Here is an 18,942-nt window from a genome sequence, read left to right as displayed (position 1 = left end):
ATCCCACTATTCTACAGCCTCTAGACCAGGCAACTGTAAAGGAATGGTATTGTTTAAAGTTTCACTGTTTTGTCTTTCCAAGATACTGAACACATTTGCTCTAAACGTGGCTGACATGCTGTGACGTCAAAATAATAAAAACACCACCTACAAAACTACTGCAACACGGTCACCTGCTACTATGTCTAATTATATTTTGTATTGCAAGCATATGCCTGCCATGATCAGGCGGCGGCATGTTTGCTTTTTCTACTTTTATTCGTTTATCTTGCATATGTTGTCGAGTCGGTGTGTGGGTTTATTGCATTTATATATGTGAATGAATGCAAGAGTTAGTGAGTGGCTAAAAGGGCGCATTAGTGTTAAGATGAGTGGCAGAGATAATTTATGATGACTTACTGAATGCCTAAATCCATTATTAGCTGAGGAGGCACTTTAATTTAAAAGATAGATCTATTGCGTAGTGTTGTAGGTGTAAAACGTGTAATACCCCTGTATTTGCTGCACATTTTGTAAGATCCACAAGCTTTCACAGCTGAAACTGTTTGAATGTAAAAGAGGTATAATGATTCATGTTGTCAATCCTTGTGAATCTTATGAAGCAAAGAAACAGAGTTTACAATGCATAGCAGTTATACGAGCTACAGGTACAAATATCAGCTTTATTTACAATTTTACAGATTAAGATAGCCCATTACACAATCCAGATCAGACTACTGCCTTACAATAACTGGACTTATGACTAACGAACTAAGCAATACATAGAGATCAGTGCACTAGACCTGACCTTAACACAAAACATAATGTGAATTAACTAGCTGTATACCTATTTCCTGAGGAAAAAGGAGACAATCCGCCACAATCACAAGGCCATAATGTACATTAGAAATACATTCTCTGCCTCAATCAATAAGTGCTGCCTTCATTTATGTATATCATATGCAGGAAATTCAAGCACGCTATAGGTACTCTATTAAAAATGTGAAATACTTGACCTCACAAACTATCAACTGCCTAGGTAACTATTTGAATTCAGGTAGACTGAACAATCGGTTACCGAAAAGCTATTGCATAACATACAATCAAATCCCCTTCAAGATATCACTAAGTCGGTGTTGTGCCCTTTGTATAACACTGAATGAGCTCTTCTTTAAAAAACTAAAATACTATTGAACTTGCTAGTAGTGGCTGATACACAGCTCACAAGAAATCTGTTGATCAACTCAAAACCTTTTACGGGATGGCAGATAAAGCTCTGGCCAGGATTATACCTAGTCAAAGAGGCAGAAGCATGTAAAACTTGGTGATTTATGGTACCAGGAGGTGCAAGTATTATATAATATAATGTGCCAGGAGGGTCCCCTATTTTCCCTCACAGATGTTGAAGTACTCAACTGGTTATTAACACGAAGAGTAACTTATGACACAAACAGCGAAAATAAATGTTACAGAGAAAGGATATACAAGATTTTGGAATATGATAAATTAATGGGTAAATCACAGATTTATCTATAGAAATGAGTGGCTTTGTGTGTGTAACAGGCGTGAGGAGAGATAAAGACCCAATAGTCAGGGTCTCAAAGGACGACTAGAAATGTGATTTAGTGTGTGATTATTTTTCCTATAAACAAAGACATCTCAAGAGTCACAGAATAAAATGTGTTTCAAGCATTAATTGTGCACCTCCGATTATCCATTTTATTTTTCGAAAGGAAACTCTCTGGGCTCACCACTTTTCGTATCAAGTGGCAAACATTTAATAGCTGTTCCTAACGAAAGCAAAGACACCAGTTGTAGACACCTCCGTTAACCATGACAGAATTGTTTTACCATAGACTTGCCAAATATTATTTACAAAAAAATGCAATGTATAGTACTGAACAAATGCAGATGTCTTCTGTCCCCTTGCAATCTGATCAGTGGTCCCATCAATAGGTCGCACAGGTGTCATGGCAAACGCATGTACTAAAAAGTTTCTTGCTTCACATTTGCAACAAAACTGGAGTGTGATGTAACTGAACATTTGGATACTATGTCCTAGTGCTATACAGGAGGATGTACGATCGAAGAGTTACTCACAAAAGCACTGTAGTCTGACTGACTTTCTGGAGAATTAATTTCTACTGTTCCCCTAACGATCTTTTGAGAGAATCATTCTTAAATCATACACTCTCCACATCATTAAGTTTCTACTAGATAAAGCACCAGTTTGTAATAAAATTAAGAAAGAGGTTTTTGATAATTCCTTACTGGTTTATTGTCATTTTCATATAGTATGCTTGCCACTCTCTGAGAAATCTTTATTTTCCTTCTGGGCTTTTGAACATGCTTGGAACAATAAGAAGAACCAGCCTCCCTGCATGCTTCAACTTCTACTGCTTGACAGTGGAACACAGGACGTTTGTTCTGCCATTTGATTTGAAATATGCATACAGAGCTGGGATGCCATTTGGAAGACCTAGCCCAGAAGGCTAGTTAGGTCCATTACTGCATCACTGGCTGCTGCAATTACCCTACTCCAAGGAACTTTTAGCTGCGAAGGAAGAAATGGTCCTATTTCGAGAGCCAGAGGGTGACCTTTAAAGGACCCTCAACCAATTGGACTGCCTACTGAAAATCCAGTTCCAAGACCTGTGAGTTTGAACCAGACGGGGCCTATAAAGTTAATAGCAGTACTACTGTCCAGAAATAATTATTTGCTGAATTTTGAAGTGCTGGTTGGGCGTTGTTGTGAGATGCCTCCATGAGAACATATCATCAAGAGGCCTGTCCCAAGAAATACACCCTGAAATGCGTCTGAGGACTGCTAAAATATTTACAAATATTTGAAAACTTCCTAGAACATCCCATTACAAAAGCTGAATGCAAAAAATCAAGGTAGTAGACTTTGTCTAGATAATCGGAATTTCTTGGAGTGAGCAACTTATCTTCCAGAAAAGGCAAAATCGATGCACCAGGTGGCTCCGTGGGCATTTTAAAGGAGTAGATATGTTCTTGTGCTTTTTATTTTACTGTGTTCCCCACAGTGTATTTTTCAGAATAATTTGGTTTGCTATAACTTTTGATCACTTTAGAAATATTTTAATAGCTTTGTATTTTAACTACATTCTGTTTACTTTTAAGTTATTTCTTAACAAAATGTTTATCTGGTTGTCCTGTTACAAATAACAGCGCTCACATTTTACATTTTGCTTTGACCCTGCAACCAAAAGGGGGTCATAGTAGTCTCAAAGAAATAGTCTACGTTTGTGAGCTGGACTGTGGCCCGCTGCCCAAAAGAGCTGATACTATTGTTCACATTCTTACCAATCACCTTGTGTCTTAACTTCTTATCCAGTTTTTATAAGTCTCTTTCTCGCCTTTTCTTTAACTCTGAATCACAATGACTCAAATCCAGAAACCAGAGTTACAAAAAACAATATATTCGAATCAGAGCTGTGAAATTTGAGCATCAGACCCTCCCATAGATTGTGGCTTTCATGTACCTAAGCCTCCACCGACATGTCTGTTTACTATTCCCTTTGAAATCCTTTCCATATCTCTATGAAAGTACCAGGCACAGTCAAGCAGAGGTTTGGATTCTATTTGGCAGAGTAGGAAGGGAGACCTCCTGTAGCACAAGCCCACCTTCTTGAGTTAGAGTTGTAAGATAGTTCCATTGAAGCCCATGAATATCAGTTTTACAACTGCACCAAAAGACCATGTCAGCGGAATCAAGGCAATCATGAGTGTTACATATGAGGTACTGGATACACAGTGGATTAGCAGAGGGGGTTGGTAAAGTAGGAATGCACTCGAAGAGACCTACAGCTCACTTTAAAACCAATAGGCAAGGTATAGTTTGGCTCCACTGTCTTGCAGCTCATTTGTGCGGTTGGAAAAATTAGACTATGTTTGCCGCGGAGACTACTTTATTCAGAAGACTGTGTTCTTAGCTCAAATTATACCCCAGTGAAGGTGAGGCTAGCCTGCCAATCAACAATGTCGTTGCACTGTGAGGCTGAAATAGGGTTGTTTGAAGTTTAAACAACAGTAGGAAGTGCAGTATCATTAGATGTGGGCACAACAGGCTTATCTGCAGGTGTTTTCCTCCTCACTGAGAATGGGCTCTGCAAATCCTGTTAAAGTATTGATGGCTGTGACAGATGATGTGATGAAATCTGTGGCAGCAACACTGGCTTTGGACACAGACGTCTTTCACTCAATAAGCACATTATCAACGGGTTTGGATGCTGCAAATATGGTCTTTGCAGATTTGTCTTCACCAAGCCGGTCAACACATTTGACCACAATTGGTCATATATCATTAATGTCTCTAACAACAGATATGGCCCGTTAGATCCTGACATATGAGGTCTCATCTCTACAGACATAGGGGGTTATTCTAACTTTGGAGGAGTGTTAATCCGTCCCAAAAGTGACGGTAAAGTGACGGATATACCACCAGCCGTATTACGAGTTCCATAGGATATAATGGACTCGTAATACGGCTGGTGGTAAATCCGTCACTTTTCCGTCACTTTTGGGACGGATTAACACCTCCTCCAAAGTTAGAATAACCCCCATAGTTGCTGCAGACAGTCATAACATGTATGGTCAAGACAAAACTGATTTCAGGAGGGGTGTCTGCTGAAGGAAGGTTCAGAGCAAGTATGTTCTAACAATATCCGTCAGCACCCACATCCACTTGAATCAGGCATGTCCTCACTAAGTCTTATACCAGGCACTGCCACAATAGGTATGGTATTGTAAAGCTCTGTCATCGTAGCTGTGCCAGCATCAGCTGTAAGAGAAGGACATTCGGCTGAATTAAGTGTGGTTGCAGCAGAGTTGGACAAAGCAAGCATGCATCTAGCAGAATTTCCCTCTGTAACATTGGTATCAATTAGCTCATTCACAGCATGCACAGGAGGCTTCATATCTACAGACATTTTTGCTGCCCCAGGGATTGCAGTATGCATGTTTAGAGTTGGCATAGCATCATTAAGCCCAGGCGTAGCTTGCTCAGTTTCAAGTGACTTGGTTGCCATAGCTTGGACCGTAACAGAGACCATCATAGCAGACTCGTCACAAAGTTGATGCACAGGTCTGGCCACTTTAGGTACGGCATCATTAAACTCTGTCACAGCACACTTGGGCATATCATGCATGATCACTGCAGGCAAGACAAGAGGCACATTTGTAGTAGGTGTGTACTCACAATCCCCATTTGCAATGTGAGTTTCCCTATGTTTTTCAAAGTCAAACCTTGTTTTAAATGTCTCTCCACATTGCTGACAGGGCCTCTGCCTTTTGCTCAAATGCCACCAGCTCTGATGTCTTCTGAAGAGAGCCTCATATTTGAAGCCCATTGCACAGTGCACACACCAGAATGAGGAAATCACACATGACTGTGAAGTGGTTCCCTGATCAGGAACCCCAGATGCATTAGGTATGTAGGTGGTATGGCTTACAGTGGATGTAGAAATAGCATCAGACACCATAACAACAGGAAATTTCATTTGAGAGTTGCCTACAGGTACCTCTGCAGCTGATTTAGATGCCAACGTTTTAGTTGAAAATGCTTTTAGTGCAGTCCGCTTGGCTACAGCAACCAGCTTCATAGCAGCTGAAATAGTAGCTACAGAAAAGTTCAAACGAGTAACGGCTGCGGCAGGGGAGTTAATTGTTTTCACAGTGACATCATGCATGCCACAAAGCCCCTCATCTCTATGGGTTCTCCAGTGCTTTTCAAAATCAAATTTTGTGCTAAATTTCTTACCACACTGCCAGCATGGCCTTGGCCTTTTGCTCATGTGCCACAACCTATGATGTTCACTGAACATAGATTCATCTTTCCAGCCTAACCCACAGTCTGCGCACCAAAAGGATTTTTCTGAAGCGGAAATCTCACCAGACTCTGAAGATGCTTTCTGGGTGTGATTGGCAGATGTGTGCATGACGTGGGTTTCCAGGGGGTCTGCAAGGCTGGTAATTAGATTACAGCTTTCTCCAAATTTAACAGAAGCTTTTAAGTCAGTAGAGGGCATAAGAGTAAGTTCTTTTATGGTAGCTGGAGGAAACTTCAAAAGTGGGATAGCCTCAACAAGCATTTGACTATCAGATTTGGCTCCAGGAATACTGTTTAAAGAGGATGTCATTGCAGACAGCTCGGCTACAGCAACTTGCTTCTCAACTGAAGGAGTAGCATCTGCAGTCGTAGTCACACAAGGCATTGTCACATCAGATGTGGTTGCAGCACGCTGCTGCCCAAAGTGCTCACTTTTATTAACAGCTAGTGCACTCTCCAAGTTCAGCCTGTTCTTACAGTAGATTTTTTGGTGCACAAAGATGCCTTGCTCACGGGAGAGACTTTCCCCCCAGTCTGTATGCGACAACTGCTTATCCCTATTGTGGCTGATACGATGCAAAAGAAGGCTCTTTTTGTGACTGAAGCTTTTCCCACACGCTTCACAAGAAAATAGACTCTCATCAGTGTGAGTTCGCTGGTGGGCCATCAGTTGACATTTTTGTTTGTAGCTTTTCTTGCACTTGTAGCATGAAAACGGCCTATCCATTGAGTGAATCTTCTCATGCATTAAGTAGTTTCTCTTCCCAGTGAAGTTTTTGTCACACACAGTGCAAGTGAACAAACCTGTAATGCTGTGTGTTTTCTGGTGCCGCTCCATGTCTAGCCTATGTCGGAATACTTTTGCACATTCAGGAAACATACACTGAACTTCTCCAGTATGAGTTTTCATGTGAACTTTAAGAGTATGCTTAAGCCAGTATCTTTTCCCACATTCAACACACAAAAATGGCTTCTCTCCTGTGTGCAAGACCTCGTGAGGCGCAAGGTCAGACTTAATGCTGATGGTACTCTCAGGCTTAGAACACTTTAAGACCTCCCCTGCTGCATGTATTTTAAGGTGTATGAGCAATGCACTCCTCCAGAAAAATCTCTTATCACACTGGTCACACTGGTATGTCTTCTCTCTGGAATGCATTCTCTTCTTGTGGTTCTCAAAGACATTGCTTGTTTTGAAGGCTTTTCCACACTCCATACATATGAAGGACTTTTCTGCTACATGAGTTTTCCGATGCGTGCTGAGGGCACTGCTCCAGGAAAACCTTTTGTGGCACTCACTGCATTGGTAAGGCTTCACACCTGTGTGCATGACCTGATGACGTTTAAGCTCTGACTTGTGAATAAAGGATTTGCCACACTCAAGACATGTGAATGCTTTCACTCCAGCATGGAGTTTACGGTGCATGCTGAGAGCACTGTGGCTGGAAAACCTTTTGTTGCACTGGCCACACTGATAAGCTTTTTCTCCCGTATGGCGCATTTTGTGGTATACAAATATGCTCCTCCATTTAAAGGATTTTCCACATTCTTCACACTTGTATGGCATCTCACCGGTGTGGACACGGCTGTGCATTGTTAGGGAGGACTTCAAGGCAAACGACTTACCGCATTCCGTGCATGTGTTCTCATCTGTGTGTGTCTTTAGGCGACCCCACAAAGTCCTGTTGCACATGTTCTCACCTGTATGTGTCCTTATGTGGCTCCACAAAGCCCTGTTGCATTTGAAGGCTTTCCTGCACTCGATGCAACTGTAGTTTTTTGAGTCAGTGTGGCTGCGTTCATGTAGCAACTGTTTCAACTCGTGACTGAAGCACTGCCCACAAATGGTGCACTTATAGTGCCTATCATCTTCACTTGAGTTCTTGCAGTTGAGGTATTTAATTTCCTTGGCTGTGTCCTTTACAGCAGAGGTCTCCATTAAATTTGCTTTTCCCAAATTTGTACTTTGCTGTAAGTTCTCTTCTATCTTACAGCGGTCTACGGATTGGTGTCTTCTCAATGCATAATTACTACAGAAGCCTCTCCCACACTTAGAACACTCAAATGGAGTATGTCCTGTATGGATCATCTCATGCTTTCTCAGACTGATTTTCCGGTTGAACCCTTCCCCACATTCCTCACAGCTGTACCACTTCTCACCAGTGTGGACCTGTTCATGGGCTTTCAGGTTACTCTCAGTTTTGAAGGTTTGTCCACACGTGGCACACTTAAAAGGCCTTTCTGCCTGATAGCTGCACTGGTGGATGATAAGACTGGTCTCCCACTCGAAAGTCCTTTTGCATTTACTGCATGTAAAAGTGCTCTCCGTTTCTTGTTTATGCTGTTTCTGACCTCTGTTGTGTTGTCTCTGGTGGCGCTGCAGGGATTTCTCACAGCCAAAGATCTTCCAGCATTGCCTGCAGCTGAAGCACTTCTCACCTGAGTGGATCCGCTCATGTACCACGAGATTGTTGTTGTATTTGAATTCTTGGTCACAGATTTTGCACTTGAGAGGAGAATTCTTCACTTTTTTGTGATCTGGTGCTTTCTGGTGGACTTTCTGATGACTCTTCAAACTCTCCTTGACAGTAAAGCCTTTACCACAATCAGGACACACAAAAGGCTTCTCATTGGAGTGTGTCAAACGATGTGTCACAAGATTCTTCTTACAGTTGAAGCCTTTACCACATTCTTCACATACAAATGATCCTGCTAATGTATGAATTTTATTATGTCCCAGAAGACAACCATATTGTTTGAATGCGGCTCCACACACAGTACATTTGAAAGGTCTCTCTGTTGAGTGGATTCTCTTATGTTTCAACAGCACAGACTTAAATTTGAAACTTTTACCACATTCATCACAGGTATGTATCCTAATCTTTTTTTGCTGAATTTCCTTTTCTGCAGAGTGCTTAGTCAAATTGGTACGTTCCCTCTTGCGAGGAACATATGTACCTGAGGAACTTCCGTCAAGCTTTCCCTGTTTAAAACTTAGAGTTTCCCTTTCACAAGGAGTGCATAAATCTGTAGAGCTACCAGGCAATCCTTTCTCAACAGGGTTCTCTTTTACATTCAAGGGTACATGTTCACAGCTAGATGAATCTGCCAAGTTTTGTATACTTGCTAAGTGATGCGTAAGGCTGTAAGGTAGAGTTCTACCTTCTTTCTCATTGGGAATCAAAGACAATACTGAGAGGCCTGCGTCAATTTGTGACTCTGCAAAGTGTCCTTTAGCAATTTTTTGTTGTATGACATTTTCAGTTAGGCTCCAGAGCTCTCTCTCACATAACTTCCAAAGTTCTTTGTCACCAAGAGGAGATGAGAGATCTGAGCCCTGTGAAGAGCTGCCCTGCTGTGACATGTTTTCTAGAAGGTTCTCTGGATCCTTTGAACAAAATATGGATAATCCGGATGAGCTTCCAGGACACTTTGCTTCATTTAGCTGCTCCTTAGTTTCTAGAAACCATACAGTGCCTCATCACACAAGAGATCATAACTGCAGCATTCCATCACCAAACTGTATTCTGGTTTCAGCTGTTTTGAGGCCTTTTCTTGAATTTTCATATTTAAAAGCACTGAAACACGAACACCTGCAGACACAAAGTTACATGTAATTAAAAAAAAAAAATCATAATAGTATTTCCCCTCATACACAAATATATCACATTAAAGAGATCCTCCAGAATCAGAATGAGAAAGTGAGGGAATAAGTAGATTAACAACACTTCAGGGATGCAATATATACACAGCAGAAATATGAGGGTTGCAGATTCTGAGAATATTATAGGTACATCAAAACGTCTGTGCTAAAACAAATTCAGTATTGTATGAAACAAACTTTACATCTCAAAGGCACCACTATCAGCGAGCACACAAATCATTTTGAGTAATACGCAGAAATGTACTTAAAGCACCACAGTTAAAGTGAAGTGAATTTCTGGCAGTTTAAACCAAATACATCATAAACCTTTTACAAAAGTCTACCCGGAGACATAGTTTTCTGTTAAACTCTGCGCCCAGCCCTCCACCGGAAGCAAATACTAGCTATGCATTTCCTATGGGGTGGCCGCTGGGCCTGACCATCACCTGGACCTGTACTTCCTTCATGATTTGCTGAACCTGTCAAGGGGTCTGTGGACCTTCAAAGTCGTATGGCCTTGTTTTGGCATTCTTCAGACCTGTCACTAGGTCTGCGATCCACGCAGAATGCCGAACAAGGGAACAGGACCTCCTTGATGGGCCTGCAGACCACAAAGCTGGGCTCGAGGACATCTAAACCAAGAACTCAGGGTATGCAAAAGCTGAAGCACAATCCATTGAAAAAAAAAAAAACTTTTAACACATGGATGAGGCCTTGCATAATGGCAGACACAACATTTTTTTAAGGTGTGGCGGGCAAATTACAGAGGTTGCGATCTGCAAACTACATTTTGTTTTTGCTGACCCAAAATGGACACTGGGAGGAAAAAGGCCTACATCAAAATGAATATGACCATTTATTTATTTTTAATTTTGGTCTGCGAATCCAGGTTCTCAGACTAATGGTACACATATCTCTATCTTTATTGAAATTTGGCTCCATTTCAGACCTAGAAAACACATTTTTCTAATGCTAACTAATTTCTTGAAAACTACTGAAATGATTTACACCACTCCCAGATAAGGCACTTCCTGGCACCTCTTTGTTGGCCCTTCTTCATGTCTCTGCAAGAAATTGATCTAAAAAAAACTAAATCGAATGAAAAATTTATTTGGAAGATTCTGTACAGATTCGTCAAAGGGAGCCAAAGTTATTAGGGAAAAAAAGCCTTTTAAATAAAAATTCCTACAAAACCGTAACTACAGAGGCTCAATTGCCGCCTTTGTAATGTTATTTACACACACATATGCACTCCATGAGAAATGGATACCGGAAGTAACTGAGTACCTCTGGGTCAGGTTACAAGCTGAGCCAGTAATCCTAACGGCATGTACAGCAGTCCATTTTTAATGTGACTTGAACGCACAGTATAAGTGATACTGTATCTGTTTTACCAATCTCCGATGTACATTTAAGCTGTTATAGTATGTCAGTATGCATACTATTTTAGTATGTAACCTCTGGAGTGAAACGTTTCCTGACATACCAGTATATTACACTGTATAGAGGTAATTTTTACGGGAGGATTATTGTTCATGATTACATCTTCTTAACATTGGGGTGAATAAGCAACTTTGGGATAAGATGCGATTAGGAGACAAAGTACGCGTGCCTTTTGTCCTTTGATACTGACGAACATGCCATAGATTCTAAGGCATGTCAATCGTCTCTATAGCACCCCTTCACATCTTTAACTGTACTCTAATAGCCTGCATTCTTCTATACTGAGGACACACATAACACTCCTCATTAGGCTACGTGAAACCTCCTTTCCTTCCCATGACATATTCAGAGTAAGTATTAGGTCGATTATCGGTAGGCCTCCCCCCACTGACTTACCTGTTCAATCGCAAATGAGTGGATGATGAAACATTACACCCTGCTTGCCCCATTAGGTCTCCCTTATTCGTGGAGTGTGCACCAATGATGTGAAGCACTACAACCAGTAAGCAACGTTTCTGTGATCCCTGACATCACGGCCATGAAGTGTCTCGTCCAACACTAGTGTGGACTTGTGTCCACCACTGACACAAGGCTACTTCATCAATTCATACTTTAAGGTTGCCTAAGAGGAATTCTAACTTCTTAAGAGTATACAATCGACTGCTATTATAAAGAATATTTAAGCCCAATGTTTTCAGATTCTAAGAATAAGCAGTCGTTATGTGATTGGGGCATGAGTAGTATTTATGTCCTTGGTGAAGGGTGCCTGAATCCTCTCCCCTCTTGGATCCCTTAGTTGTCAGTCTAAAGAACTCATGAAACTAAGGTCAACAATATGAAAGGGACCTGGCAGACCCTTACCTGGGAAGAACTGGGAATGGAAAGGGGGACAAGAGATTAGGAAGGGTTTTAGTGAAATCATGTTGCCTGGCAACTATCCTCAATAGACAAACATTATTCCTGGAATTGTTATGAGTTGCCAGGGCACACCAAAGCAGTCCGTACAAGTCCACATAAACAATAAGGTATGCTAATGAGAGTCTTGAGCACGTCTTGTGAATGTTATAGGTTTATTCTTTCCAAGTCACGATACATCCAAGAAAACAGCTGGCACGTGTTTTGTCATCTAGACTTTTTCAAGGCTCTAAGAGTTAATGTACAAAAGAAAATACAGTAATGAGAGTTACAGGGCTTTATAAAAATTCCACGATGCCACGTGTTGAAAGAACACAATTGTTTTTTCAACACATGACATTGTGGAATTTTTTATAAATCCTTGTTAATGTCATTACATCTTACTATATTTCTTCTGTACAATAACTCTTGCAGCCTTGAAAAAGTCTAGATGACGAAACACGTGTTGGCTGTTTTCTTGGATGTATCGTGGCTTGGAAAGTATAAACCTATAACATTTCCCCCCTTACCCCCTGCTGGTGTAGAGAATCCCATCTTGTTTTAAATGGGAAACAAGAGTTAGATTAGCCTTCTGGCTTGCAGGCATGTGCTCCTGTAACCCAGTACCTTTTAAACTAATTAGCTTGCTCTGTTTTAGCTCAATTATTTAATTATATCTTTCCGAGATGGCTGCATTGTTTTTAGTTAGGACAATGTTTTAGTTTCCTACTATCAGTACCACTCTGCTAAGGCGTCACTATCAGTGCCAGCGAAAAATGAGATGTAGGTATTCACATTCGATATTTTCCCACTTTTTGCTTTCGAGGAATTGTTTATGTAATTGCCGCCCCAAGAATGTCTTGTTATCTATTGTTTGGGAACAGACCTACGTCAAGAGTCCGAGCAGATCTGTATAAATGCACCTTACATAGACAGATAGACAGAAGGATTCTGACCAGATGCCATCACTGCTATCGATGCTGCATGTCATCTTGATGCTGACCCATTCTCCATGTCCCTACGAGGTCTGAGCTAGAGACCTCATTCCAAGGTAACGAAGGCTGGGGGGCTCTTCTCATGGACATGGCATTGGCAGATTAGATTTAACACAACTAGCTCTCTTTAGGTTAGGGATTAGGTTCATCATGCTAGGGTAATAGGACATATTTTATATTTCATGTCATTTTGTGTTATTGCAAGATGGTGGGGGTATTTGTACTAATGACTCTCGTTTTCACAATTCTGTTTCTTGCACTGTTCATTATCCTAATCTTTGCAGCCCATGCAACTTATCATAGATTGCAGTTTTGTTAATAAAAACTAATGAAAACTTTACTGCATTTCCTTCATTGCCTGTGTTTGATTGAGACATGTTGTTTATGTGACAAAGGGGTAATCTCCGTTTAACCATGACACTCCCCGAGATGTTGCACTCTTGAGTCCATGCATAAAGGCTACCACAAATCTGCTTTTACTGTTCGGCATTTGTAGTGAGGTGCTGCTTGTGAGGTGGGAGGATTGGGATGACAGTTGCGACTTGTAGGACTGGCATAGTCGCCCACAAACATAAGTACTGTCATTCTTAAACCAACAGTCTTGCCTTGAGCAAGAGTCAAACTACGACATGGCGCCACCAACGATGGTGTTTAGGCACTAATTTACAGATACCCTGACTATCACTGTCTCACATACAACAGGTTCCCCAAGTACCATTCCACGGTCTTGGGGAAGATCCTCCTCAGCTGAACAGGGAGCATCTAATTAGACTGCAGGATGTTCGAGCTCGAACCATTAAAAGGACTTTACTCCCCACTTGGTGTTCCATCTCTCTACTCACTTCACAAAATGGCTAACGCCATAGAAATTCCTGAGAATGCTAGACAAGTATTAACATTACACCTAGTAGCGCGTGGCTTAACAGACGAGGGCGGGGATGTCACATTCATAGTAGAAGCTAGTGAAGCTTACCAAACAGAAACATTCTACTCTTGGGTCACCTTTCCTGAGGAAGACCAAAGATCATTCACATTCCACACATACAGAATTACAAATGTACCTCAATGGTACCAAGCATACCAGTATCTTCAAATCCCGATTACTTATCAAGAACATCAGAACTGGTTTAATGGTGCCCTACCACATGTAATACAACCCGTGAGATTAGGTCCCTTAGGTAACGAAGGACCAACGTGGCCTATGTTTGCCACATACACACCTCACCCAGGTATACAAAACACACAGGCAGCTGATCTGCGGAATCTATACATTGATATAGTAACATTATATAGACAACTTGTTCAGTTTGTAATGCAAACTCTGAACACTACACCAGCGCGTCCAGCACCTGCTGGTTACCACTTGGCCACTACTGGGATGAATCCACAAACAGTACTTTCTAATATGGGTAAGGTACCCACAGAACAAGAGAAAATCCCGTTCTGGATAGCCCAGAAAACAAATCAGATGGAAGCTGTGTTTCCCTATACGGGGCCACAGGAGGAATATAGAATTCTCACAATGGGCTCGCCCTTCGGGATGGTTCCCTCGGCGGATGACTTCACCACACTGGGTACACTCTTTGCTGCAAAATACACTACCGCACATGGTACCCCGACGCTTGCCAATTTAGCGACGTGCTAAAACAAATTTAGAATGAGCACGGGCTGCTCCTGCACTAGATTTGAGGACAAAATTAATGCGTAACTTTGGCGCAGTCTCCTCTATCATACTCAGTTACATTAAAGGGGAAGCGGGAGCACTTGCTATACGGCAGTTCCTCCAAGAGATTCCACATTTGGACCAGGAGAAACAGCTACCGAAAATTATTTCCGACACCTATACCAGTATAGGATGGGATAGTTTGGGAGCCAACCTGTAAAAGCTCAAAATTCAGAGTACCACCCCTAAGGAAGGTAGTAAACAAGCACAGGAGTGTTCTAAAAAGCGTTAGGATAAACAAAAGCAATTTAAAGACAGACGAAATAAGAGAGCAGATTCTCCACACCAGGAGAACTCAGACAGGAGATATACTCTCAGAAATAGAGAAAATATAAAAGCTCCTGACAGATATAGTGATTCACGTCCCTCTCATTCCTTTCAGGACGCACCGGATACACGTAACGATAGGACGTCGTTCTGACCGGCCCACTCTGACTACGTGAAACAGAAGGAAGACTCACCACAGTCTTCAGACAAAAAAAGAAGACAAATTCCCACAACAAAGGCCACAGTTTAAAAAGAAAAAGGTGGCAGCACTGTCAATTAAAAATGCCAGTACACTTGAGAACATTACTGAAGAACAAGACGTGGGCAGTGACACTGTTAGACAGCGCAGCAGAAGTCACGATATGTCACCAGAGTCTGAAAGATCATCTGGATGCGACAGCAACTAGCGATTACATTGCAGATGAGACAGCGGATGGGCACGTCCTCCCATCCAACAGGGTTTATGATTTAAATATCCAAATTGAGGGAGACACAGAGCACACCATTAGTGTGATATTCTGGGATGAACTTAGTTGTGTTATCCTGCTGGCCAAGAGGGACTGGCCACCTGAGCACGTCCATAAGCTCCCACATAGGGAAGATGTCATTTTGCCTTCTTTCTCTGATCTTGTTCCAGAAGCGGTAAAACAAGCCTACGCTGTCAACTGGGCTTTAGCGCAAGCACCTGCTTTGTACCGCAATCATGCAGGTTGGGACAAGGAATCACCTTGTCATGTAATAACTATCAGGTCTACACTCCAGCCTCAGCCACAATATCCTGTTAAACATGAAGCTAAAGCTACGGTGAGGGAGATCCTCACTCAAGTTGAGTACCAGGAAGTAATTGAGCCCGGTGTCTCTGCAATTAATAGCCCGTTATTCTCTGCTGCAAAACCAGACCATTCCTACAGAATAGTCTTAGATTACAGACACTTAAACAGTCATACACGTACATACGCTATACATAAATCATATAGCACAGCACTAATCAATAACATAGTGCGTAAGAAATACAAAACAACCTTGGATGTCACCAATGTTTTGTTCTGCCAAAACTTAGCACACAAAAGTCAGGACCTGATTGCATTCTCATTTGGCTCACAAAGACGCTTCTGTCATTTGCCCTAAGGCTACAAGAACAGCCCAGGGCTGTTCTCAGCCTGCGTAACATAAATATTACATGATATTGATCCTGAGGCGTTGTCTTATGTGGATGATATCTATCTCAAAGATGATGACCTCAACATTCATCTTGCCAGGGTCGCTCGGATCATTATACAGGGAGTGCAGAATTATTAGGCAAATGAGTATTTTGACCACATAATCCTCTTTATGCATGTTGTCTTACTCCAAGCTGTATAGGCTCGAAAGCCTACTACCAATTAAGCATATTAGGTGATGTGCATCTCTGTAATGAGAAGGGGTGTGGTCTAATGACATCAACACCCTATATCAGGTGTGCATAATTATTAGGCAACTTCCTTTCCTTTGGCAAAATGGGTCAAAAGAAGGACTTGACAGGCTCAGAAAAGTCAAAAATAGTGAGATATCTTGCAGAGGGATGCAGCACTCTTAAAATTGCAAAGCTTCTGAAGCGTGATCATCGAACAATCAAGCGTTTCATTCAAAATAGTCAACAGGGTCGCAAGAAGCGTGTGGAAAAACCAAGGCGGAAAATAACTGCCCATGAACTGAGAAAAGTCAAGCGTGCAGCTGCCACGATGCCACTTGCCACCAGTTTGGCCATATTTCAGAGCTGCAACATCACTGGAGTGCCCAAAAGCACAAGGTGTGCAATACTCAGAGACATGGCCAAGGTAAGAAAGGCTGAAAGACGACCACCACTGAACAAGACACACAAGCTGAAACGTCAAGACTGGGCCAAGAAATATCTCAAGACTGATTTTTCTAAGGTTTTATGGACTGATGAAATGAGAGGGAGTCTTGATGGGCCAGATGGATGGGCCTGTGGCTGGATTGGTAAAGGGCAGAGAGCTCCAGTCCGACTCAGATGCCAGCAAGGTGGAGGTGGAGTACTGGTTTGGGCTGGCATCATCAAAGATGAGCTTGTGGGGCCTTTTCGGGTTGAGGATGGAGTCAAGCTCAACTCCCAGTCCTACTGCCAGTTCCTGGAAGACACCTTCTTCAAGCAGTGGTACAGGAAGAAGTCTGCATCCTTCAAGAAAAACATGATTTTCATGCAGGACAATGCTCCATCACACGCGTCCAAGTACTCCACAGCATGGCTGGCAAGAAAGGGTATAAAAGAAGGAAATCTAATGACATGGCCTCCTTGTTCACCTGATCTGAACCCCATTGAGAACCTGTGGTCCATCATCAAATGTGAGATTTACAAGGAGGGAAAACAGTACACCTCTCTGAACAGTGTCTGGGAGGCTGTGGTTGCTGCTGCACGCAATGTTGATGGTGAACAGATCAAAACACTGACAGAATCCATGGATGGCAGGCTTTTGAGTGTCCTTGCAAAGAAAGGTGGCTATATTGGTCACTGATTTGTTTTTGTTTTGTTTTTGAATGTCAGAAATGTATATTTGTGAATGTTGAGATGTTATATTGGTTTCACTGGTAATAATAAATAATTGAAATGGGTATATATATTTTTTTGTTAAGTTGCCTAATAATTATGCACAGTAATAGTCACCTGCACACACAGATATCCCCCTAACATAGCTAAAACTAAAAACAAACTACAAACTACTTCCAAAAATATTCAGTTTTGATATTAATTAGTTTTTTGGGTTCATTGAGAACATGGTTGTTGTTCAATAATAAAATTAATCCTCAAAAATACTACTTGCCTAATAATTCTGCACTCCCTGTAGGATTCTCAGCCCCTGGTTACAAATTGAATGTTAGGAAAACTAAAATAGCCTTTCTCAGAGTAGTGTTCCTGGGATACGAGCTATCAAACGGGGGCAAGAGCCTGGCCCTGCACTTTCTAGAAAAATTTGGTAAACTCAAGCCACCAAATACAATCAAGAAACTACAGTCTTTACTTGGTTTCTTCAACTTTGGCAGAACTTACATTACTGACTATTCACAACGTATCAAGCCACTTTATGACTTAATACGCCCTGATTTTTCTAGAAGACACTGGACTGTTGAACACACATGCATCCTTAGGGAATCGCAACAGGACATGCTAGAAGCAAAACATTTGCACACCCGTGACAAAACGAATGTGGTCATCAGAGTAACTGCTGGTGCCATTGGGTTCACTTATGTCATCTTTAATGAAGGGGACACGTGCCCATAGCCTATAAATCGCATTTCTATTTCAATGCAGAACAGCCTTTTGCACCAACAGAAACATTTCTAACTGCAGTTCAGATGGCTTGCATTAAGGAGAGGCCCCTTGTCCAAGGGAAATGCATTACTGTTGTTGCCCAGGTGCCAGCCTTAGAGGCCGTCACCAAAGCAAGCGTTCCTAACGCTAAAGCATTACCATCCATGTTGGATTCAGTGGGAAACCTCCCTGACTGCCACTGATGTAGAGTGGTTATATGTTAGAACCACGGGTGCTTCAAGCACCCGTGGCTCAACGACGAGGTCAGAACAAAGACCTCGTTTTAATCACTAATGCCTTTACCACGAATGCGTTTACAATGATTTTACTGTTGTAAACGCATTCCTTGTAAAGGCATTAGCGATTCCCTGACCCCCCCAACCCTAATCACCCCCAGCCCCCCCCACCCCACAAACTAAAACTACCCTGAGTCCCCAACCTAAAACCTAAACACCCCAACCCACCACTTATACCTAAACCCTGACCCCCTCCTCCCCCGAACCCTAATCACCCCCAGCCCCCCACCCCAAAAATGAAAAATACCCTGAGTCCCCACCCCGCCCCTAAAACCTAAACACCCCAACCGCCCAACACACCCCCTAAACCTAAACCCTGACACCCCCTCCACCGTAAACACTAATCACCCCGGGCCCCCCAACCCACCCCCCCAACAAACAGCCCCAGTCCCAGCCCAACTTACCTCCTCCTTCAACGCGTCGACTCAGACTCCCTTCTTCTGTACCTTAACCACGCATGTACGTGGTTCAGACATGTGTGGCTAAGGTACCAAAACCAGGAAGTCGTGGAAAACGAAAGCGTTGTTTCGCTTTGGTTTTTCACAAC

At 42.2% G+C, this 18,942-nt stretch overlaps 1 protein-coding gene across 1 annotated transcript in view; it reads right to left on the bottom strand.

Moving 5' to 3' along the window:
* Positions 1-632: 632 nt before the first annotated feature.
* LOC138261635 (zinc finger protein 721-like) overlaps positions 633-18,942 on the bottom strand; it is a 91,387-nt gene continuing 73,077 nt past the window's right edge. Inside the window, exon 2 of the mRNA XM_069210771.1 lies at positions 633-9,420. Coding sequence (XP_069066872.1) covers positions 4,671-9,191 — 4,521 coding nt within the window. The 5' untranslated portion in view covers positions 9,192-9,420 and the 3' untranslated portion in view covers positions 633-4,670. The remainder of the gene's footprint in view (positions 9,421-18,942) is intronic.

This window comes from Pleurodeles waltl, chromosome 10 (genome assembly GCF_031143425.1).
Source record: "Pleurodeles waltl isolate 20211129_DDA chromosome 10, aPleWal1.hap1.20221129, whole genome shotgun sequence".
NCBI lineage: Eukaryota > Metazoa > Chordata > Amphibia > Caudata > Salamandridae > Pleurodeles > Pleurodeles waltl.
This window is presented reverse-complemented; position numbering and strand designations above follow the sequence as displayed.